At 41.2% G+C, this 26169-nt stretch overlaps 1 protein-coding gene across 3 annotated transcripts in view; it reads right to left on the bottom strand.

The window, feature by feature from the left end:
• Positions 1-247: 247 nt before the first annotated feature.
• Positions 248-26169, bottom strand: part of PELI2 (pellino E3 ubiquitin protein ligase family member 2) — a 64135-nt gene continuing 38213 nt past the window's right edge. The window contains exons 3-7 of one of the 3 annotated variants that reach the window (XM_039552577.1): positions 24320-24427; positions 8686-8787; positions 3585-3782; positions 3098-3286; positions 248-883 (exon numbers count right to left, since the gene is read on the bottom strand). In XM_039552577.1, coding sequence (XP_039408511.1) covers positions 317-883; positions 3098-3286; positions 3585-3782; positions 8686-8787; positions 24320-24427 — 1164 coding nt within the window. In that variant the 3' untranslated portion in view covers positions 248-316. The remainder of the gene's footprint in view (positions 884-3097; positions 3287-3584; positions 3783-8685; positions 8788-24319; positions 24428-26169) is intronic. The other 2 variants (XM_039552578.1, XM_039552579.1) reach the window with 2 other exon arrangements.

Here is a 26169-nt window from a genome sequence, read left to right as displayed (position 1 = left end):
AAAAATCATTTAAGACACCTTTTTCTGATCCAGGGTACTAATAAAAAGATTACAAATATACTACAATTTGACCAAGAAGACTCCATGAATATGCTGCTTTTGAGCATGCAACACCACTGATATCTGTCAAGTTCCAGGTATCAATGTATCCCAATTCCACCACAGTCCCTCCACTTCCATGTCGCTCCCCCATCCCCACCCTACCAACCCCTATTAATAACATTATAAAAAAAGGTAAAATCTAGAGTTAGTGGCAAAAATCTTCACAGTAAACCGTTAAAGAAAACTTTTATTGTGGTCGTTGCAAAGTGATTTCTCAGTCGATGGGGCCCTGAAAGATGAGCTTGATGCAGTTGTGCTCCCCGGAGAGCTGCGTGGCGCAGAACGGGCAGGCGGCGTGGAACGCGTGAGTCCCGTGAGGCAGCGGGATCTGGGACCAGTATTTGGCAGATTTCTCGGAGCACACGTGTCCACAGGGGGTGAAAGCGTGGGTGGGGGGCCCGGCATCCACGTAAAAGCCGGCCTCGCAGCCCAGCCACAGAGGCACGTAGGGGCCAACGGTTCTGCACATGGGGCACTCGCGCTCGTTGGCTTCCGTGTCACTGCGGTGGCCCCAGTTGTGGTAGCCATGCACGTGGCCGCAGCTGAGGTAGGCCCAAGGCTGCTTCTCCTCCACCACATCCTTGCGGTTGATGCTGGGGAAGGCCAAGGTGTTCAAGCCCACGGGGCACTGGGGCCTGGCGGCGTTGATCTCCTGCCGCAGGGCCTCGATATGTTTCTGCGTCGGGGTGTGCAAGAGTCCGTCTGCCGTTCTCCACAGGAGGGTGGCCCCGCACAGGTCGATCAGGGAGCCGTCCTGCAGGATGTTGGTCTCGTTTTCTACCTGGTGGCAGGACACAAGAGGAGGTTGTTTAGCCTGAGAGCTTTTACAGACAGCCAGGTCAGTTCTGCAGTCTCAGCATTGTTCTCAGCATTACCATCCTTAGATGCTACTTGATTTTGTCTTATTGTCGTCCTGAATCCACCTCACCTCCTAACCTATATCTGGGATTATTCTCTTATTCTGTGCTTGTACAGGGGATTTGCATTTCCAGTTGCAATACAAATTGTTATACACACTCTTCAGGCCCCTGAGCATGCACTTTTTTCTCCAGTATTGATTCCCTGTGTGCCTCTGTCGTATTTCAGTAAGTCCTGATAGACTGAAGAAAAGACGTGCCATTCCCTAAGGGCTGCATTAGCAGATTCTCTCCTGGAATTCTTTGCCCACACAGACTGACAGAAGCTGCTCACACAGTAAAGAAAATCCTTTTTGGACTAAAAACTGCTACCGAGGACAGGCCAGCTGTTCTGCCTCTTAGATCCCATTTTCTCTGGGGTTGTGGCAGGAGTCAAGCGTTTTGCAGAAGCATGAGCTCCCAGACTGTGCCTCAGCAGCACAGGTACCTGCATGGTTTATCACTGCAGCAGACTGAATTACCAGCTGAATTTCTCAGGTGACAAATTCTGCAACAGAAGCCACACAGGCTCAGCTTGTGAACAATTACTCACCCCACTCATTAGGCCTTTTATTTAATGAGGTATTCCAAGCAAACACAGCCCCAGCTTGCACTGCCTAAAGGCTTCTCTCTGATTAAAAGCGGGTACTTAAAACATTTTCAAGGGATTATGCCAAACACACATTGTACTTGGCTGAAATATTCTTTATTTTAATGTCACAAACATATAAGTAACCCATGGTTTTGCTATCAGCTCATTAATGATGAATATATATATTTAAAAGGCTCTTTGTAAAATTAAAGACAAAAACAGACCTACTGCCTGGCTTTATACACAGAAAGCATGCAGAAAATACCACTAATGCAGAACAAATAGTCAAATACAAACAAATACATTAAGTAGGTCACATGAAATCATCACATCTGCCTAAGAATACTATGAATGACAATCAATTTGGCATTTACATTTTAATCCAGTTTAAATTCACAGATTAACTGTGGATCATCCTTGCACAAAACACCTTAGTGGTACAATACAGACTACAGATAAGAGGTCACCAGTGCAAAGTAATTCCAGCAGAAAAATTTAGTGGTTCAAGTAGAGATGAGAGAAGCCCTGATCTGATGCTCTTTTCAGATAATTCCTTCACAAACAGCAAAGCAAAAAGCTCCCTCATATGCAACGTGTTCAATTCATTATACAGCCTGCATTTGGTTTTATGAACCCAATCAACGAATACTGATCACATCAATACCAGTGTGCCATGCAATTTTATTTAAATGAGAATTCAACTCATTTTGGATGCAGGGAGGGGGGATTCATTTGTTTTGCTGTGCCTCTCTTTAGCAGCACTAAAAAGGTGTTTTGCTAACCACGTACAAAGGCTGCAATTGCCACATCATCTGTCCAGGTCCCCAGGCGACGTTTGCCTGCCACCATCAGTGTGACAAAGCAATTTATGTCCTGCAGGGTGTCTGCTGAAAGCAGAACAGCCCAACTCCATTCCCCTAACTCTTTCAGCAGTCAGTTTTCTGCAAAGCCAATAGCAGAGTTGAAAAGTCAGTTCGTGAAACTTCTCTCCTGGTTTTATGTGTCACAGGTCTCTGGCAGCTGAAATCTCTCACTTCTGGGAAAGGGAAAGCCCATCCTGCCTCACAGGAGAAAACAGGAATATACTTCCAGGGCTTCTCTTATCTTCCCAGTGGCAGGTAAATCAAACAGAAGCTGCCTTTACCCAAACTGCTTTTGCACAAAAGTGGACTCTTCAGGCAGAACTGCAAAAGACAGCTCCCCATGCAGCAACTTCCAGACATCCCCATTTCCCAGGAGAACACTTCAGAGATGGAGATTCCAGAGCAGAGTTTATTTAGCTTTCACACTCTGTGCTATTTCAGTTGGAAAAGTGGCATGAGCAGAAAGTTTTGAGTGTTCTCCCAGACGATCAGTAACAGAACAGCAGCACAAAATCTGCTGTCACACACAGAGTCGGAGCTTGCAGTGCCCACTACACTCAGGGACAGTCACCCTGTAACTGCCTCCGTTCAAAGCCAGCAAAAAAAAAGTATCCCTTGATTAATTTTAGTTACTTCCCACTTACCAGTTTGCCCCTCTGCTGAGCAGACCTGGTCTCCCGGAGCGTGTACACATCCCCACAGACAGAGATCTCCCGCCACACTCCAGGCTTGGACTCCTCCGTGAAGCCTCCTTTGGGATGCATGACCAGCACCCCGTTGGTTGTCAATCCATCCATGTGGCCATCGGGGTTTTTCCACTTGGCTGCTTTTTCCTACGTGTGACAGTCACAATGACTATCAGAAATACATCAAAGCAACCTAAAGAAAATCCACTAACAGTTACTAAAGTGCAGCTTCATTGTTACAGACAATTATGACCACGAGTCTCTGCTGGTGATAACTCAGGCACATAAAACTGCAGTTTCTACTTAACATTGCAGCTGGTGCGTTGGAGTAATAAAAGCCTAATGACAGGACAAGTTATCAACCAGTACAAGGAGATTTGGGGACTTGAAAATAACAGAATATAAACCAGAGCTTGCTCGTAACATCATTATTAGCAGTACTTACACCAAGAAATATATTTTTAGATGAGTCAAAGCCAGCTGCAAAGATCCTGGCTGTGTATGGTGGGCTTCTGTCACAAACAATCCTGCAGGCAAATCGGGAGATGGTGCTCTGGGTAATCTGGGTTTCATCATTATTTTGGCTTCCTGAAATAGTATCTGTTACTACAAAGTCTATGGGGCTTTCTGTTGACCTCCCAACCTGCAAAAAAATTAAGATAATGGTATAACTAGAAATACCCACAGAAATATGAAGCATTAAGGACACAGTTTTGCCAGGTTAATACTGCTGATAAACTACTGCCTGCTGAATTTTCAGATGGTGAGATCCAACCAGAGACTAACCTGTATTTCCACATTTTTCCTATGCAGAAATACATCACGGACATGGAATGACAAATTTGCACTTGCCACAAGTGATGTTCATGCTTGCTTGAAATAAATCAACACAGCTGATTTGTTTGGTAGGAGTACTGTCACCAAAAAAAGTATTATCACCTTGCTATTTCCTCATTCAACCACAGCAAATTACTTGCCACTACATTCTGTCAGTCAAGAAAACACTAGCTTGGATTGATGACTTTTACTCACATTTTCCAGTCCCAAATTTATTTGCCATGAAAATAAAGGACTCATTTTAGACCCAGAACTTGGTTATTTTGATATGTCATAACAACGAGCTACCCACCTTCATGTTTTCAGGATTTCTAGGCCCAGAAAGAACAGTTTTCAGGTAAAACCCACCATATGATTAAATTCATTCCTAATCATGCACATGCGTGACTAACAGAACTAAAAAAACCTCTCTTCAGCAGGAATGAAACACACTTGACCTTTAGACAGGGATATTTTTCTATCTTGCCATGTATAAATTTTAATTCTAAATCTGGAAACATCTGGAACAGAAAACTTCATGACTACATGGATGGAGAGATCTGACTGCGAGACAGACAGACAGTGAGGCTTTATCAATATTTCTCCAGGCAAATTAGTGTTACACCAACTTTGAGCATAACTGGGAAAGTGGAGCTGAGGAACAAGAAGTGGAACACAATATTAATTTCACAGACACCTTGTGATGAAACAGAATTAGGAATACTCTTCACATGAAGCTACCTTATCTGGTACTTACATGTATATAAAATAACCTCCTCACTAAACACAATCTCATTGTCCCCCAAGAAGTTCTATTCTGCTCAGATCTTGCTCTTAAAAGTCAGCTGTGGGGAGCCATCATTAACAAACATCTCTGCAAACTACATCTGCTTTAAGGAAACACTGTTCAGGAGTAAAGGAAATTAATATTATCAACACCTAACCCTTGTCACAACGGAATTGATAGGAATAGTACAGGGATCTCTCCTGCACTTCTCTCCTGCTTCAAGTTCTATTTTGCAGGGTTACACTCTAACACATGTCAAAATTCATGTCTTCAACAACACAGCCAGTTACTGTCTCCGTATCACAAGGCTCAGCAAAATGGGATGAGCTCTCTGCAGAGGAAATACTCAACAAGGCCTAATCAAAAGTGTGCATTTCAATTTCTCACAGAAAGTGTCTAGTAGAATACTCAGGAGACAGAGTTTAGAAACTATTTAATATGGAATATTTCTGATTTATATAACTTGACAACTTGAAGCTAAATCTTACAAAGCAATATTCTTCTTCCTTTTACAGTATTATTTCTAACAGGCTTCTATTTCCCATCCAAAGCAATTCCTGCTAAGAGTCAGCACTGAGCAGCAGCAGGAACCTCATGAATAACTTCTGACTATTCTCTATCTGTATGTGGAGTCTCTTAAAGGATAATCAATAACAAATATGGAATTAATTTGTTCATAGCAAGTTTCTGCCTCTTGCAGTCTCTGAAATAGATCATTCTCTCAAACCTTTTAGATGCAGATAGAGAAAAAAACCTGCCTCATTTTTCCTTAAAGGATGACAAAGCACACAAGTGTGTGCTCCCAGCCTTTCTTACATCACACTAATCATTCACCACGAAATCCAAATATGTTTGGATATAACCATTAAGATCTATAAACAATGCTTCTGTGTGTTTTTTTTAAATCTATGGAATGATATGTAATACTTTATATAAACACTTAAGTACTTATCTCATTTGTGTCACAAGTATGTCTATGCAAAATCAAGTATTTAAAGTATTTGGTTTTCTTCCCTTTTCCTGTTGAGAGAGTCTTCTAGAAGATCAGTCTCATGCACTGTGCTACTTTTCGGCACTGGAATTTATGTCAACAAGTGGCCTTCAAAATCTGGCAATTTCTCAACTCTGTATTAAATCAAAAATATGGGTTTGAGATTACCTGAAAAGCAAGTGCCTAAGGAATAAATGAAAAACTTGATGCTATCAACGCTCACCCTCCAAAACTTTTAACTCATCTGCTGTTGCAGACTACAGTCACTACAGAGCGAGCTCCATTATTCAGAGCTGCTCTTTCCACACTTCATTACTCATTTTTCTCCCATTTTCCTCCACAGCACAAAAGAGTTTCTTCTTTCTAGCAATTTCAGGCTGTATTTTGGGACCTTTCTTGTTAACTGTGTCCTATGAGTTCCCTAAGTTACTTCCAACAAGAACCCATAAATCTCCCAGGTGCTGCAGAAGGCAGCGAGCATTGTCTCCTCTGCAGGTGATTGTTAAAGGCTGCATGAGAGGCAGGCAGTCCCTTGGTTTGCTGGTGTCTGCTGTCAGTCACAGCCACGCTGGTAAAACACTGCTCCTGACACAAGGCAAAACCTGCCAGCACAGAATTTAACAGCTGCACATTCCTGGGCTTCAAGAGAATTTCACTCTGATGAGAGAGAGAATTGGACTCTGCATCTTCTGAAGGGCCGTTCTTCAGAAAAAAATCAATGCTTCATATTGAATGTACTTGCTTCTTGTATAAACTTGTAGTTATTTAGGGTAGGAGCTACACATTTTGGTTCTTTGCAGTGTCATGAACAAGTAAAATCAACCCATTCTCACCCCATCAAACCATGAAGGAACAGGTTCAACTTCAGCTAATGCATCATCAACAGAATGGTTAAACTCTGAAGAAAATCTTGATTTACAGCAGCTCATGGATGCTGGAGCATACAGAGCCTGGGAGATGCCAGAGGAGCACATTTGTACATTCTTTTTGTAATTAAATGAAGAAATCTGACCTGGATGTCACTAAGACAAAGGTGCATAGTAGCATTTGCACACAGATTTCATTATATAATTACATTTTAAAAACCCCAAAAACCAAAACTACGAACAACACAGCAGAACAACGCTCAGGAAGCACAGTGGAAATCAAGAACAAAAAGCCAAGTGATTTGTCCAGGATAATACACGTTAACAGCAGTCCAAGTGGGGCCTCATGGCTCAGGATAATCCTGTGGTCCAGAATTATCCTTCCCTTTTCAACTTCCACATCCTACACAAGCCAGGAACACACATTTGAAAAGAAAACAACAAACTCCAAGGACTGTGTCCAAGTGATGCTTGGCCAGCAATGAAACTCTACTCTGCAGACCAACAGACATGAAATTCGTCTCCAACAGATTCATGAGTACAGTTAAAATCTAAAGGCTCATATAAATAATGGAAACCTCTTCAACTGCTCTGGCATTGCTTCAGTGGGGAATTATTGCCACAGTCTACCAGACCACTGCTGTTTCCATTCTCCCCAGCCATCAGCCCCTGCAGGCCAATGCACAGAATGCAATCCCCAGGAACCAGCCAGAGAGCAGAAACCTGAACCAGGACACAGCCCTTGGAGGTCACACTGAGATCAAGTCACAGCAGGACCCCCTACACATCCCAAGACTGAAATGGTGTCTTATCCCTCTCAATAAAAGCTGTACCCACCACTAGGACGTTATGCAATAGCTGTCAATGCAATATGCACAGAAAAGCAGCTGTTCTGCAACTCTTTATTCATTTTTTACTGTACTGAAGAAGGGGGGGAAAAAATCCAGCTTTCAAAAATGGCTTTTCAAAATTTATATGCAGGAAAAAATTTCACTGGAGCTACTCAAGAGCCAAACAAGTATCACACAGTAACCCCAATGGATGGGTTACATTTTTCTTTCCCTAGTCGACATAGAAAAACCTGTTTCAGTTCACTCTGGCTGTTCAATCCTTCATTCTGCAGCAAATGAACAGGACTGGGTTTTAATCAATTCCTATTTGGACCTAATAGTTTCAGTCACACTGGGAAAATTTAATATAGAGCAAAACACAGAAGACAAGAGAGGCAACGACATCTCCAAAGAGCTATTTCCTCCTCTGTCAACAGCACTCAACTGCTGACCCTTCTAAATGTGAAAGGCTGAATGAGGAGGGGTAACAATTCCTGGTCAGATGCTCTAATTAGAGGTCAAAGATAACACAGACCTGATTAGTCTAGAATGAAAAAGGTTGTTTGGCATGTTTGGGTTCCCAAAGTTTGAAGTCTAAGTTTGCACAGGATTTCTGCTCTCTCTTATACATAAAAATAACCATGGCACAAGAAAATCACTCAGGTTAGCAGAATGTTAAATGATGCAGAAAAAACCACAAATGCAGAGAGGGGACAGTGAGCATGTGTTGGACCATAGATGGGAGCTTAGAGAAACTCAGCCCAGTCCCCTACACCACCGGAGAGATTTGCACACCCCTCAGGAACAATTTATCATTTATCACTGGTTTGTCTCCCCTACTGCACAGCTCCCACATTCCCCTCCCCACCTTCACTTTCACCTTCCTCCTTCCCCATCCCATGCCCTACTCCTTTCCACTTCCTTTTTACTCCAGAGACTTGATTAACTGGAGGGAGATGGGTGTAATTCTGTGCTCATTCATGAATCCAAAGAGAGCACGCATTTCTCTCCAGTACTGTTTGTGTTTGGAGAAAAGGCAGAGCACAATTAAAGGAGTAAGTCAGTAAGAATATTAACAGATGCTGGTGTAGGTTTGAGAAGAGGAGCATAATGCAAAATTTCAAAGTGCTCCCATGTTAATGCAGCTGGGTTAGACAGTGGAAATCCCACAGGTCACAGAATACCCAGAGGACAATGCAGAACTGAGGTTCCATATGTTGCTTTCAAAAAACAATCCAAGTATTTTAGAGCCTTACCTGAAACATGTCTGTATCTTTATCATGAATATATTCCACTATAACTGTCTGGCTTCTGGATAATGTGAAAGAGATACTGTGGTGACCTTTCGAGCTGATTGCCTGGTGAATAAAAAATAAAAAAGGTGTCTATTACACACAAAAATACTGTAATCAAATTCATTGCTACATAAACACCTTTGCTATGATCAGGAAAAGCAGTGTATCGTAACATGTTATTACAAGGTTGGGTAAACACATACAATAGGATTTTTGTTGTTTGTTTTTCATGGAAACCCCCAAGCTGCACTGGTTTGTTTCTAGTTCAGAAGTACCCAATACTTATCATTTTTACAGTTCAGACTCCAAACACCTTTTTTCTCTGAAACCGTATTTAGTTCCTAACCCTTGTACCAACTCGTACACCAGCAAAGACTTGGAGTTGAGGGAGTTTTGGCTTGTTGTTGGTTTTTTTTTTTTTAAAGTGAGCAATAGAACTGATTTCCAGTTAAAAGCCAGGATTTCAGGGATATCATTACTGTTAGGTAAATTTCTGGTTATATCAGAAAGAGCCCAGCAATTTTATAAAACCCAAACACTTTCAGTGTTGTTTTCCTCATTAAAGAGTACTTTTTACTGCCTGTCAGAGTAGACTGGTGTCTATAGATATGGATTTAGCATCAAAGACTAAATGGTATTTCAGTATTTAAAACAATACAAGAGGACAGCTCCTGTTTTCTGCTTTATCTTACCAAAATTGAGGGAAATGAGCTGAGAAACTGAATCTATTGGCTAACAGGGAAATAGATGTAAATATAAAGGTCCATATAACCACACACAATTCTGGAAGGTAATGACTGTTACTGCTCAGAAAACACTTTGCAGACACTTAAGCAATGGATTAATAGGTTAATTAAGGCTTTCTCCAGTTTTCAGCTAAGAGGATAATTTTCTCCAAGAGGTTCTCTTACTTGCTCCATTCCTTCATTCTGCTTTTCACCTAAAGAATTCACAGATAGGGATGATTAAACTAAACAACTAAATATATTCTACTCATCTGCCTGCCATCTCTCACAAAAGCCTAAATTATGCCAAAGCTACATCAATTATTGAACAAATCATTAAAAATCCTTCTGAATGCCGGAGGTATTAAAAACATCTATGTGCATACTAAAATCCTACTAAGGGTTAGCAAGAGTATTTGACACAGAATTATTGAAAACACATAATGGAAGAATAGTTTTTTGCAAACCCCATGCATTTACAACACCAGAGACTGCTTTTACAAGATGCCTCTTACTGGAAGCTCTAGGGCCTGGTCTAGTGGAAAATGTCCTTGCCATTGGCAGAGGGGTGGAACTGGATCATCTTTAAGGTCCCTTCCCACCAAACCATTCTATGATTAGGCATGAGGACCTTTCCCAGTATCTCTTTTCTGCAATAAAGCCTTTAACTAAACTTGAAGACAAAGTCTAGGAGTTGTAACAGCTGAAAAGTGATATAAACACACTTGGTAATCAGCAATAGGCAGATTCTGAATTTCCCAGATTATTTACAGTGTTTTGCAGTAACCACTACAGTGGCACACAATATGTTGCAAGAACAAATGGCACCAAGATGCAGTTTGGATGAAGTCACTAACACTCTGTGACCTGCCAGGACACTGAGCTGTGGTCTCAAAAGTTTTTCCTCTGTGCCTGTTTGACAACTAAGAAAGGGGTCTCAAGCCCTGGGCAGGTCTCAGGTGTTCCTAGGATATAAAAGAAATAAAGTGATAATCAGGAGACTCTTAGACCTTAAGTTTTAAGCTTAACATAGCAATAATCAGTTCATATTCATATTATCAGATATCATCATTTCAAACATCAGAAAGCAATAGCTTTCATACACAAGATTTCACTCATTTCCACAAAACTCTAGGGCAGCTGGAATACAACAGAAGACAGACTGGTAACACGACAGTCCTGACTGCAGCTCCAGCCACTCTGTACAGCACTGGCCACCAGCACCCAGGCAAAATGCCCAGGCAGGGATGTGTACCCCAAGCTCCTGCTCTTGTCAAGACAAGCTTCTGGATCCCATAAAAGCTTTGGTGAGAACCCAAGCTGAAAGTTTTAAGGTCTGCTGGAAAAAACACGGAGGGAAACACAAGGACTTGCTGAATTACTGAGTAAGGTCGTGCCCTACGCCTACAGAGCTCAGGGCTTAGATATATTAATAATACTGACCAGGGTCAGTGTGTCCTCTGAAATTCCAGGGTAGGACATAATCTTCTGTGTGTGCTCCATTCCCCTCCCAACTTTTCTTCTCCATTTACTTCCCCTCCTCTTTGTTTTCCATTATTTATACCCAGTTATTTTCAGTGAAGAAACACAACATTTAATTTCCTGGAATTGTGTAAACATTTTTTGAAAAAGCCAAGAACATTATGAGAAATGTTTCAACTTGTGTACTTTCACAGCCTGTTCAGCACCAGCAGTTGCTCCAATTTAAAGACACTTTACAGGCATTTTAAGTGCTGGTCTCAAAGCAATTGACCACTTCCAAGTTAAAAAAAAAAAAAAGTAAAAAAAGTGACAAGTAACAGTATTTTAGGAACTACACAGAACAGTGGAAGTTAAAACTCCTAATAAAACACTATTGTGAGTGGAATGCAGACACAGGCAAAATCATGAAGGATTTTGACTGCCTGAGGAACCAAAGAACCACACTACTACAAGTCCCAGAAGAGTCTGGGGATTGAGTGCACAAATCTGGTTTGTTGCAACCAAAACAGTGCGTTTTCCTTTTTACTGCTTTTAGCATTTAGATTTCCCAACTGTTTCTTCTGTCAGCAGGATTCCCCCCTCAAAACCTCTCGATGCTGTCACATAATTGCCCTGGTGTAGCACCTGAAGTAGTGAGAAAAGCCCTCACTCCCACAAGAATTACAGCAGCTTCACAAGTTCTGGCAGATAAATTCAGAGTTTCAGGCTGGACACCGCCATATTCACATTCCAGGCAGGAAAAAGGACAAGAAAGAGCAAGAACCTGGCACTAAACTTTACCTTTGTCTCTTCACCTCCACCTCAAGGCTGCCAAGATCCACCAGAGCAACACTGGGTATTTTCAAAACTTTTTCTTGGAATCCACTAAGCTTCTGAGTAAGTGGAATTCTAAGTTGGTTTCTGAGTTGGAATTCTGAGTAGGTTTTAAAACATCTTTAAGATCATCAAATCCAACCATAAACCCCAGGGTTGTGGTTTCACCTGAGTGGTCATGGAAGAGAAATCTTCCTTCAGGCACTTCCAGCATTTTGGGCTCCTTTACTCTTCCCTGAACTTATTTTGAGCAGTTTGTTCCTATTTTTCAGCTTCTTAGAAGTTTAATGGAAATTATCAATTGAACAGGCAAAAAAAAAACCAAAACCACTCTGAATTAGTTTCCAACAGATTCAAATGCTAGAAAAATCTCACCAACATCCATAGCCTGAGCTTACCACGCCAATCCAAACCATGTGGCTCCAGGCTGGCCATAGCACATCCCACTTCTTGCCCAGTAGGAATGTTGGTCAGGAGATGAAGGCTGGGTGAATTCAGCTGCCTACACAAAAGTTGGTTTTATACACTTAACTGTCTCGAGCTGCTGAGTTCAAGTAACTCCCTTTGGAGGAAACAGAGAGCAAAGTGCAGATGAACTAACCAAAACCCTGTGGAGGAATAGGGGGAACAAAGAGCAGCAAGAGATTTTTCCAGAATAATTCCACTGCTAATGACTGTTCACAGCAGGGCTGAGGGATTTTTAAAAGTCCAAATGCCAAACAAAAGCAGTAAGAGAACCCTGAGGTGCCATATTCTATGTGGCATGAAGGGACAGATTGCCCCAGCACCTTTCCAAGACAGGGCTCATGTTTGCTCAGCAATCCAGCCATCTCCATGGGGTCTTCCAGATGGAAGCTCCAAACCTCACTGGATGTTGAGCCTGCTCTTAAGGTGAGCAGGAGGATTCCTCCCCATGGCCCAAGGCAAACCCCACAGCTCCCCCCATTACCTCAAGATCTGTATTCTAGTCATTTTGTAAACTGCCCAATTTTAACAGAGACTGAAAGGAGAAGGCCCATGACCTCACCCCCACAATAACACAGCCCAAGCAAATATTCTTTTTTAAAATTATTTTTCACTTCTCGACTTTGCTAGTAGCTCAAGTTTCCAGTAATATCCTTCCTCCTGGCTGGAATTACACTTGGCCTTGGTTTTTCCCCTGCCTCCTTACACACACTTTTTCATTCTTGCTCCTTTCTCTCCGTTTTGAGAACAAAACCTCGTTCCAGCACTTTGCCCTCACAATCAAAGCAGCAGCTAAAGGCTATGACTTACAAATCTGTCAGGTCTCAGAGGAGCCAAGATCAAACAGAGATCAAACAGAGTCTGCTTTCCCAGCAGCAACACTGCAACTCTGCCAGCCCCTGGAATATCTCAGTCCAGCTGAATTCTTTGCTCTCCACTCACTCCCCTGGAAAGGTGGATGCTATCGGTTTTATCGTCATTTCAAGAAGTCAGAAAATAGAACTCCCTCACCCCACATAAAATCACCTTGTAGATAAAGGGAGTAAGACTAAGGGTTATATTTAAACCCAGTGTTTCTTGGTGCTCTGCTTTTTAAGCAAAGATACAGAAAAAAGTGGGAACAAAACTAAAACTTAACAAATCTTCAACAGATTATCCCCAAGAGCAGAAATGGCTCTTTAGTCAGAATTTCCACCTTTTTCTCCTACATTGAATTTGCATCTGTCCTCAGCCAGATGTTCCCTACCTAGGATCATGTGCCAGTGTGCCACAGCAAACCCCTGCACACTGACAATGCTGCTCATTCCCTTCAGTCACCTCCAGCCCCCGAGTTCAAGAACAGGTCAGGAGCTCACGGCACGATTACATCAACTTAATGCTATTAAGTCAAACCTTCCGTGTCAGGAGCGCGTCAATGAACTACAGAAGCAGATCCCAAAATTCTCAGAGCCTTTAGGCTGCTGCTTGCAAAGCTTGCAGGGAACAAGTCTAATCCACTTCTAGAAACAGAGATTTTATTGCTTCCTCCTGGCTTGCAAACCATGTTTCCAAGGAATGGAAAAAAAAAATCTCTGCATTTGGAAATTTAAAATTAACCATTCTCTTGTGCCAGGTGATCTCCGCAAAGATGGCAAGAGGGACTAAACGTTATTACGGTCACCAACTCTTGTGCACTATAGCAGAACTAAAAGCTAAAATCCATTAAGAAAGAGGCAGATGTCTCACAGGAAGGGCTGCTTCATCAGAATAGGAGTTTTAGTTTAGTTAATTAGGTTGGATTAGGACAATAAAATGATTTATGGGAACACTTTAGTTTTCTTTGTTGGTAGTCAAGCTGACCGACACCACAGTGACGTGTTTAAAATCAATGACAGCAGAGCCTTCATGAGTTAAATGCTTTCGGACTTGGCTGCCAGCCTTCCATTGCTTTTATAAAAAGAGAACACAAGAAACACTCAGGGATGTCAGACAAAAGATCTTGCAACTTAAAAGGAAGCTTTAGCCAGCAAAGAAGGAAGCCTTCAAAAGCAAAGAACACATCCCATTTCCACTGGATTTTTGGACAGACTGACTGCCAGAGCCAGCAGACTGAGTTACCATAAGAAAACGTAACAAAAGCTCATGAGCGTGAGCCACTGATATTTTACCCATATCAGAAAAGTGTGTCCACTTGGGTAGTTTCCCAGCAAATTAAGACAGATGCCAATTCATATAACATTAGCTAAAGACTGTTTGCAATTTTACTCTATCTCAAACCTAACAGTAATTGCCCAGAATTACTGCTTCTCTAACACTGCATTTCAATACATTTACAATGACCTCTGCCTACTGATACAGCTATTATATATATACTGTAATTTTCCTATAGCCTTCTGCAAAGAAAGACACATCATTATGGAAACCTTATGGGTTTCCTGTGCCTGTAGGAGAGGCTGAAATATCTGTACCAACCAGAATCACTGGCCCAGCTCTTTTAACTCTGCATCTGCTTCTTGCACAGCTCCATACGAGCCCATTCTTCCAGGTTATTCCCTTTCCTTATAAGCATTACAACTGCAACAACATCTAGCAGTCATTTTTGAAATACCAATGTTAACACCTTGTCTGTCTCTAATACTTCAGCTGCCAATATTCTCTTGACAACTAAATGAGTGTTAGGAAACGGCCAAAAAAAGACCAAGAGCCAGTAACTGCATGTAGGGAAAGAAATGTGCCACCATAAAGAAATTAAATTTTGTCACTTTGAAACTACCTACATGTGGCACTGTCTGCAATCCCTGTCACAATGAATGAGTTGAAGCATGCCAGTGGCAGGTCACCCATCCCACTTCAATTTACTGAACGCAGATCACCCCCCAAAACTCAAGACACATGGGCTCAGTGACTACACAGAAGCAAAGTCAGCACAGTGTGGTTTATTTACACTTCACATTTTTACGGCTTTTGAAGCACTCCCAGGTTTGTTCTGTGCACCCTTTCCTACTGAGGTTGGAGGGGGCAGAAGGGACAGCACATTTGTCTCGAGCACACATCAAAGCCATCTGCTCCAAGTGCACACGTGGGGTTGTGTGCTGCCACTCGAGCAATTCACCATTTATCAAGTCAACAGGCAGATGTCAAACCATTTTCTCCATTTGCTGAATCTGTGTTGTTTTAGACAACCAGCCAATACCACACACAGCACCCTCTCTAGAGAGGCAGCATCCAAACGTGCCATTCCCTAATTCTCTGGTTGGGTAGTGCAGAAAGGAAGGAGGCAGAAAGGTAAAAACTCCTAGATAAGCTACTGTAAAGCTACATCAGGGCTGATAAGAAACTTGGCTGTACTCTGCTTTTACAGAGAAGAATGTAGAGTAGGCTACTCCTCAAACAAAAGGGAGTATTCAAAACATCTTCAAAATGCACAGTGGGCATTTGTGAAATTGTACAGATTGAAGTTAGGGGTCCAAATGATCATTTCTGCAGCCACTGACCAGACCAGAGTCCCACCTCATTCCTAGGACTCCTGACCAGCTCTGCAAGCCCAGTTGTTCCCCCTAATAAGTAAAAGCAGCTCAAAGTAGACACCAGTTTATACTAACAGGCACCAACTTTATGATGCTGGAGTTGCTTTGTAAATCACCAACTTTTGGTGGTTGCGAACCCACACTTTACAGAACCAACCTATGAATCATTTTCCTCCCAGTCTCACCTTTTCACTTTTCTAGCCCTTAAAATCTTTCTTCTCTCCTTCCATTTTTTTCTGTGTTCAGTAACATTATATTACAAGTGATCTTTCATCCATTTTTGAAATCGTCTGTATTTTTCTTCCTTTAGTCAGCTTCCTGAATTCCTCCCCCAAGCAGAGCAGACGTAGAGACAGCCCAGAGGCATCACACAAAGCTGCAGCAGTGCCAGATACATCAACTACCCAAAGCATAAATCATCCTTCCCAAAATCCAGAATGCTCCTCTGGACACATGGGTGCCTGCACATTGCTCTAACACTTTCTATCACAGCTGCTCTGGAGTTGCTTGCTGAGAGTCCTGTGTTGAGGACACTTTTCACCTGCTCTGGAGACTCAGGAGACATTTCTGTGTATCACTGTCCAATGCAGAGTTTCCTCTGTTTGATAGGAGTCCTTAAGTGTTGTTGTATCAGACTGCCATGTGCATATTTCTAGAGGGTTTGTGGTTTTTTATACTGGCAGTCAACAATCACTTATCCATACTTTAAAAAACAGTCCCACTACTTCTCATTTACTCCAGCAGGGATTCTCTTTTCATTGTCTTAACTGATCACTACAGAGCATATGGGGATGCCCCACTGTATTACAGGTTACATTTACATATTCCTGTCAATACAGATTACAATCAAATTATTAAGATAATTTTTTGGACACCAGTGAGACCTTCCCTGATGTGTGACTTTCTGGAAAGCAAAACTTGTGACCCCAAAACTCCTGGCATTAATTCCCTAAGAGTAGGATTTCTCTGGGAAGACTACAAGCCTATAGATTTAAACATGAAGGCATAAACATGATTTTGTCACTGCAGCTGGGTCACATCCCCAAAACTCTTGACACACCCACAAAAATATCAGTAATTAGAGAAGGATGCAACAGTGTTTGTAACTGAACATTCTGGTGCCAACAGTCTACAATTCATTTATACACATCAGGAACAAAAGCAGCAGATGCCTGGCTACACTTATGTATTTGGGTATGCCAAGCACACAAAATAGCCACAAATTAGAATCCTTAACTAAAAACCAGACAAAAAAAAAATAGTGATAAAGTCCCCTCAAGGGCTTCGATCAATACGCAGACTGAAAGATTTGTACACTCAGCTCATCAGCAGTGAATGCTTCTGTGAATCAAAGCACCCCTGAGCACCAAGCTGTGCCTGCCTGCCAAAGGAGAGCACATAATAACATCAGGAGAAGCTGCAGATTGTTCCACAGCTCCCAGAAACCATAAACTGCATCTGACACAAGTCAGTTTTACATTAAGACAGCCAAAGACTCTCCAGACAGTTACCTTAACAGACTTGTTAAGCAGATGCACAAAACTCTCTCAAGAGGGAAAAAAGGAGCAAATTCCTCTTGCCAAAAAGCCATTCAGTGCTTCTAGAAAGCAGTTATATTTTATAGAGCCCATCAAGGGACAGAAGCTGCTTTCTAGAAATCACACTATAGAATATCACCCTGATAGAAGGCACTCTTTGACAGAACAAATCCAAAAGCAATCAGGTTCTTTTTTACCGGTCTGGGATTGCTACAGGAACTGCAACCAAGTCATTGCAAAATGGACTTTGTGGCAATTTCCTCTGTGAAGACTTTCAATTAAAAAAAAAATCCTGTAGAATAGTTCAACTGGGGCTTGAACCAAGTTGGGCAAACTTGACAGCATCACTTGGGAAAAGTCTGTTAAGCCCACCTTTCAAACAGAGCATCCTTACTGGAAGAGATTCTGGTGTGCAGAAGGCACAAGACAGGTTAAGTCTGTAGGACCTATCTCCTACAGGGAGGAAAGGGAGGATCTGACCTCTCAGTACACTAACACAAGTTAATAGCCCACATCTTGCATGTGGAAAAATACCACTTTGGGTTTCTTTAGCCCTACAAGTACACAGTAAACAACAGTATTTCTAGCCTTTCCAGTTCTCATTTATGCACATTACCAAGCATCTTCCTGTGCAAAGTTCAGAGCTTACTCACATTCCTTATACACAACTTAGTGTTTTTAAAAACACACACATACACTCTGAACTGTGTTTAACCGAGCTACTTAAGTGATTTAAGTCAACAAGATAATACATTAAACAGCAGTCAGAATTAAATCCTGATTTACGTGCTACATGGGAGTTAAAAAATCAACTTGCTAACAAGTGGGAAGCAAGGAGCTTTCCTCACCACATGTGCAGTTGCCAAGCTCATTTGAAAACATAAGTGACTGTAAACCCCTCTGGTGCGGTCTCTGAATCTGTGCAGAACTGAAAACAAGGCTGGCCCCAATTCCCAAACCTTTCTAAATTATCCAAGGTAAAAAAAGAAAAAAAGACCATCTCTGCAGCCAGGAGGTGTCATGCTGTGGGAGCATGTAGGACCCAGTACTGCCTCTCTACCTTACAAATTGAGAATGACAGAAAGCAGCAAGTACAAACCTCATTCTCAGTCACTCACCACAACTACAACAAAGTGCTTACAACCAAATTTAGGATTAATTTATCTCTGAATGTGTTGTACCTGGGTGTTACTCCAGAACTTTTACTGTCCAAGCTACCAGCCAGGTTCACAAAACACAGACACCACCTGTACAGGGAGGTTCAGCTGAAAGCCACACATTTAACTCGAGCATCCTTGTGTATTTACTGACTTCAGTGTGGAGTAAGGGATCAGGGAAAATTTCAGTATCAACAGCACACTACTGAGCAAAGCAAGCACAAAGGAACTGTGTGAGAGCACTTGAGCCAAAATAGAGGTCATGTCTGCCACTAAACAGCTTTGATATCAGTGTGGAGCCAAAGAGAACTTTTATAGGACAGTCCAACACAAACAGTCACTGTTGTTAATGTGCCACATTCTCAGCCCCCATGCCCAGAACAGAAGGCTCTACCTCATGGTTTATAAAATCATGGAATTGTTTAGTTATATTTCAAACCCCAGGGTGTGAAAGGGCAAGCACAGGGCAATTAACAGCCAGGAAAATTCAAGTCTGTAGACAGGCATTTGACAGAGCAGCCACATCTGCTTCGCTCCCATCAGATAAAGACCACCACAGCCCATTACTATTCTGAGTTGGTAGCAAAATCCCTCCCTTTATAGCTTTGGAATAGAATAAATTTAGCTTACTCTAGATTGTACTGAAGAATATTCTGCAGCACAATTCCCAGTGTTCAGAGAAAGTAATTAGAGGATTAGTCGCCTCTACTGCTCTCCACTCCTGTTATTTTCATTGTGTTCTCAAATTCGAATCTTCTGTCGTTTTTCAGTAAGATTGATACAGACAGAGGAGAGGAAGGCAAATTTATTTCCCTAAAATTTAAATCTATCATGCCAGCTTAAAAATTCAAGCCACAAAGATTCGTTTTAAAATTTATGATCCTGGAATTTGGGTTTAGCAGGCTGTACTAGATGCATCCACATCAGGAAATTACCACTTATCTTTTCTGCAGTTTATTAAAATTTAAAGCAAGCTTTACAGGCAACTTGCTTTCTATTCATATGCAATGTCAGATAAGAGAACAGCTCATCAGAAGCCCTGCACTTCACACAACATGATTTTACCACTGATATGACCTGCTTTGCCCCTCTCTGAAACAGGCTGTCTCTCACACAGAAGCGAGGCAGAACTCCATCCCATATTAACACATTTTTTCCAGATGTACCTTTAGTAATAAGACCCAAATTATCTGAACACACACACACACAGACAAAAAGATTATTTTAAAAATAAAAAGGTAGAGCACAAGACTAGAGTTGCAGCAGCAAAATTATAGGATATGTCACTATTTCTATGAAAAATACAGACTAGTACCAGTGGTGGGTGGGATTTGGGGCTTTATATTGAATGAAACAAACACCAAGAACCAGTATTAAATAATTACACAATGCACTTAGAAGGCCCACAGTGTAAATAAGGCACAGTTTTAATTAGGGTTATAGAATATCCAGTGCTTCCTAGGATAAAGCAGCCCACATTTATGTAGAGAACAGGCTTATGAAATTACATACAGCAAAAAGCACTTCGAGGACCTTTTTTTCCCCCCACAGCATGCCTGGGTAGAAGTTCTTTACATAAAAGTTAATTGTGTTCCCCAGTATTAACTGATTTAAACCATGTTTTTAATTTGGTGTCTTAAACTATTTGATTTCTTAAATCAGTTGTTTAAGCCAGGTTTTAACAAGCAGGAAAATCTTTGCCGTGCTGATTCTTCTCCTGGCACAGCTTTGAATCCCAGTTTCATACAGTTAAGGGTACTTAGCACACAGCACTATCAGGCTGCCCATAATAAAGATGATAAATGTGTTCAATATAATTGCTTAATTTCAGGAAAATTCATGAATTTACACACATGTTTCTGAGAGTTTTAACAGGTGTATTTGACATGTTTCAAACCACTTCACTATCCACAATTCTACAGGTTTACTGGGAGCAGGACTTGGAACAGCCATTACACATTACACATACAGCTCAAGAGATCACTGCTTACTTCCCCAACATTTCTGTGCTGGAGATACAAAGCAACAAGTTTCCCTTCTGCAACCCTCTGCCAAAAACTTTTTCCAGAGAGCTGCCCCATAAATCCCAGAACCATCTAAATAATTTGCACTGTTCCTTTCCTCTGCACTCACCTTCATCTCCAAACTTACCTGCCCTTCACATTCTCTTGACCAAATATCTAATGACAGCTGTTAGATGATTTGGAAAACATATATTATATATATATCAAATTAAAAACATTGAAATCACATGACATTGGGTGGAATGTTAGTCAAATTCCTGTGCACTTCTGGAATACCTGGATGGTATTCAGAGGAAACCCCAAGACACTGTGCAACTGCCTTCAGTGAAGTCAGCTGTGGGTGAGGGAATTAAGAAGCAGCTTCAGTGAATCCTTGGAGCAAACACTGCCTACAAATAAATTATCAAATCATCTAATGCAGGCAGTAGAAAAATCATGAGTAGTCTTTTTTTAAAATAAACAGCAGTGGCTGTGAAGATCAAATTGCAAGAACTCTGCCATCACTTTGCTGAGCTAAGAAAGTAATTTAAGAATAGTAAATGTGGGAATCTGCACTGAAATCAATTGATTCTTTCACAAGGTATGAACTGCAAAGCTACAAAACCCAGCAGGAAGCCTAATTAAAGACAACAGATTAAAATGGCAATCCAGATCAAATGCCAGATAAAAAAAATAATTAAGAGCTAACATATTTTTAGAGCAAATAGAATAAATGGAAATCCAAAAAGATAATCTCTTCAAAGTCAATATAAATGAAGAGTATATTCAAATTCACATTTAATATAATTATAACTGAAAAAAACCTTACCCATTTTTCTAACAACCACCCAACAAGCTGGTACAGATTCACTGATCCTTAAAAACAAGACCTTAATAGCACAGCAATGATGAAGAAACGCAGACCAGAGTGCAGTGCCAACACAAAAATTCTTTCTACGTACAAATTGTACACAAATAGTTGGCTTTACTTAAAGAATTCCTTTCAGAAAACTGCAGCAGAACCTCTCTTGAATTCTATAAACATGGAAGGAAAGGTTGGAGTGTCTCAATAACTGAATGCACTCCCCACCGGCAGCATGACTTCCAACCACCTCTGTTCTCAGTATATCTTGTCCTATCAAAACATTCATTTTTGCATTGACCCTCCAATGTTTTATTAAATCTCTGGGATAATGACATGAATACTTTAACAAGCAAGGTAATATGCAGAAAGTATTTCACACCTAAAAGGTGTTTTATTCAGCTACATTAACCCATCCTGCTCTCTCAACCTCTACTATTATTGTTAATAGAGCTATTGCGTGTAATGGGTAATTCAGAACACCTTTTATCACAGTATCTCATTTTGACCTTTTCGTTTCTGTACATGGCAACTGATGTAAAATTATTTCCACTCAAGAGATTTGCCCTCTGACTGTTCAGTCAGGTCAGGGAGAGCAGATAACAGGGATTTAAAATGATGGCACGGAAGCCGTAAACCGAAATTTGTTGCTGATTATAAACGACATTTTACTTCATACAGTATCATTCCAAATTTACAATTCCCCAGACAAAATACATAAACTCGAGTTTGAGGCCTTTTGGTATTGGATTTTGTTGTTGAGCCTCTGTAAGAGTAGCAACTAATCCCTTAAATCTCACATCTGCTTTGCCTAATGAAGCACCAGGAACAAAAGGCCCCAAGAGCTGTGAGGGTTTCCCTGTATCCATCAAGGCACAGGGCTCTCACCCTCTTCCCTGCAACCTGATGTCTCTGCAGACAGAGCTGGAGCTGCAAATCACATACAGGCTGTAAAGATGGTATCTTCCTTTAATCTTCCCAGACTAATGCTTCCCAGGTTTTTTTCCCCCACATTAGGTGCACAGAGACTCTCCTCTCACTAGAAGCACCATCATTTTCTACACCTACAAGAAAAAAAAAAGGCTCAATTTGGGAGTTTACTCACAAAGAGCCCTAATTTGTTTTTACAACAGCCATTACCCTCCCATTCCACACACTGCACACAGTGACTACTATAACACGCAGGAACATTTTCCATCATTTTCAAAACCCTGCAGTTACTGGGATACAACTCACCTCACCTTCCACCCAGACCCTGAAGAAAATAGTGAACACCTGGTTCAGAATAACCAAATACTTTTGCACACTTAATATTTTCTCTAAAAGAGCATAAAGAAATTGTAATTTAGATTTTTAAACCCTGAATTACTTAGGTTAAATTTTCCCCATACCAGTTATTTTGCGAAGTCATCCTGTTGTCCCCCTGTTGTTGGTTTAAGTGCATCACATTTGCCTAAAGTGTCAATCGGCTTCATGCTAATTTGATTTCATCAATAAAGTGTAAATATACTAAATTAAAAGCAAACCAGACTTCTTCAAAGAGATCAGTTTTCATACAGCAGTGCGTGAAAATTTCTAGGGAGTTGCTGGAGTTCTGAAGCAAATTTGTGAGGCACTTTCTGCCAGGGTTTCTTGGGTAGTTGTGGTGAGTAACTTGTGGAATAGCTCATTTAAGCTGCCAGTTTTCATTTGCTGTTCTACCAGGCAGAGTCTCTCCACTCCCTCCTTCAAATCAGTTTTGCTGTTTGAATCCTCTCCAGTATTTCAGAATCCTTCTGAACACTTGACAGGCAGATCTGCACAGCGCTGGATAATGCAGCCTCATCAACACAGACTGTTCAATTCCCCAATTCCCTGCTCATCCCAGTCCAGAAATCCATTACATTTTTACCAACTGGAGACAACTCTAGAGTTCCAACCGTCTCTGTTGCATTAGCTATAGGCCCTACTGAAACTCTCCAAATATTTCACTTTGCTAGTATTTTGGTTATAGTTAATTATAACTAAAGCGTTTTTTTTAAAAACCAAGCCATCCAGACAACTCCATGCAGCTGTTTCATTTTATTTACCCTTCTGACACTTGAACTGCTACCAATTTTGTCAAATTTAATTTATGAGGTTTGTTTTTTGGGGTTTTCTTTGTTATTTTTCAAAGTTTTCTTTCATGTGATGCATTTAATGCTGGAAAATAGCTTACTACTACGGAATCCCATTCGTAAGCAGCTCAGCAATTTAAATTTCACAAATAATTTACCAGGATTTAAATTAATTAATAGCCAGCTGATAACGGTGAAGATAGTATCACCTAAAGCTCCTTTCCATTTCTCTCTGACTTTCCTACCAGTGTTCAGTAGCACTGTATTCCCACCCTGCACACAGATCAGGTCCCTTGTTATCCCTTTCCAGCTCTCAGCAGACCATTAAAGCTCTTCAGGAATTCCCCACTGTTCTCACTCCAGCAATCAATTACCAAGCCAGCGGGCGCTCTCGCCCTCTCTCTCTCTTTAGCCACTTAGGATCCTTGGGAACACACTCATTTAGAAAATGGTATTTCTAGGAAGTCCTCAATAAACCAGGACTCACCTTATAACCCTGCAGTGAACAGACACCTGCTGTTCTGCTGTTTTCCCCAAATACAGGAAAAAAATGTGTGCAGAGGGATGAAAAGGCAGCAGAGAGGTGCTGTGCAAGCTTTGCCATGCCCATCTCCTTTGGGAAAGGCACAGCCAGGCTCTCTCCTGCTCCCAGCAAACCCAGAGAATGCCTCATTACAGAAAAGGGATCCAATCTAACCCAAATGGATGAGGAACTGATCATGGCATTTATGATCTCTCCTTCAAGAACATGAGGGTGAACAGTTCAGAATGGCAATTCCTCCTTACTACTTCCTCCCACACTTTCTCAAAGTGTCTTTTATTATACCAAAATCTCATTTATACTCAGCAAGACACAGAAAAGTCAGATTCCTTACATTATTATGTAGGCAAGAAAGGAATTCTTGGGACTAGAACCTGCTAAATGAGTTTCTCACATTTGCTGCTTACCACACTCACCACAGACTGTTCACTTGGGTGCTCCACCTTGTCTTCAACCCCCATGACAGATCCCACCTGCAGAATGTTGGGGTCATCCTTCATACAATCCATCTTCCACTGAAATGCAACAAAATAATGCACAAAACCAGAGCATTTAATTCTCACTGGTCTTGGTACATTTTTTTTTCCCCTTCTTCTCCTGGCTTGAGAGCATCTGAGAAAGCCAGGATTTGCATTCTGCCAAATCTCTATATTGACATACTCTCTTTTAAGTAAAATATTTTGAATAGACCCGTCCACATCTCCACTATTTCTAAAAATAAATATTGAACAATAGCTAATGCTCACTTTCCAGGCACGGAGCACTGTGAATTGCAGGTAGCTACTTAAGTGCATTCTTTTCAAAATATTATAGACATTCCCTTAACAAGGAGTTATAAATGCATGAATAAACTATTCAGTTCCCCTGACTTACACTCAATACTTAAATGCTGGCAAAAATATCACTATGAAAAAAGAACTATGTCACACAAAAACACATAAGCAAAAAAAAGAGCATTTATTTGTTAAAAACCATTATTTAAAGTGTCCTGAAATACCAGGTGCCCAACTGAGACAATCTTATGCAGTGGAAAGTATAAATATAGCAGGTTTTGTGTCTGTAACCAAATGCATCTTCACTACAGTCTTGTGCTGCCACACAAGCCTCAGCTTTGAAAGCTAAAATTGTCAAATTAAAGGAGGTTTAAGTGTTATGAAAATACAAAGCACTACCTGAAGAAGAAAATGTTACTATCAAGTGTAACTAACAGTCTGGAGGGTCTGAAGCATTAAGTACTTGCCCTCAGGGTTGGATCAGCAAATCTAAAACTTCAGGAAAGCCTGCTTAAACCCATACTAGTCCATCATGAAATTGTTGTTAGAGCGTGAGGCTTTAAGTGTTAGAGCATTACGTGCCTGTCAAATTACATTAAGCAATATTAGAAATAGAGCAGTTTAAAGCCGTGTTGGGGCTGGAAGTGTCCCTGTCTTTGGCTGATAGCAGTGGAGGAGCTGATGCAGCAGAACTGTCGATACTTTTGCCACATCGCTATCAAACAAGTCGGTTTCAATAATACAAGGTCTGTCTGAACTCGCACAGATCCTCCTGTTACTACAACAACAGCAAAAAAAAAAACCAAACCCAAACCCCCAGTTAAATGTTCCATCAGCATGAAATACTACACAGACAGAGAAAATAGTAATTTGTTGTGTCTGTTGAATCCTGAACTTCACCTTGCTGGGACACGGCAGCAGGGAGAGAGGAGCCGCTGTAATGAAGCCCCACGGGAGTACATAGACAGAGATAATTGCAGCTTTGTCTCACTGCACAATAACCTGACTAACTTCTGTTAGGAAGTTCAAACACCATTTCAGAAATTAATTCAAGATTTTTATTTTTAGTGAAAAACAAACAAAAAACGCACACGGCACTTATGGGGAAGGCATTCAGAAAAGAACAATGCGCTGGAGTTGTAAGAACAAAAGGCAGACATTCCTCCTGGAGGAAAAAAGCTGAGTTGTTACTATGAGGCTTCTCCAGTGTAAACACTCCAGGAGAAATGAGCTGAAATTCTGTCCCGACCTGGAAAGATTCATTTTATTTGTGACACTGGGAGATGACACATCAGTGTTGTGCCGCCAGACACGCAGATCCATGACTGACGCTTTCTGCTCAGACCAGCTTCCAAGGAAAATAATAATAGTTTTGAGGAAAAGAGAGCTATGAAAGAACAGCATGTATCCTACATTTTTCCCTTCAGTAGCAAAAGGCCTCAGTACCAAGGAAAATACCAAGACAGCGGAAGAGTTTGAAGTGT

This window comes from Corvus cornix, chromosome 5, assembly GCF_000738735.6.
Source record: "Corvus cornix cornix isolate S_Up_H32 chromosome 5, ASM73873v5, whole genome shotgun sequence".
Classification (NCBI taxonomy): domain Eukaryota; kingdom Metazoa; phylum Chordata; class Aves; order Passeriformes; family Corvidae; genus Corvus; species Corvus cornix.
Note: the sequence above shows the minus strand (reverse complement) of the source record. Positions and strands in the feature narration are given on the sequence as shown.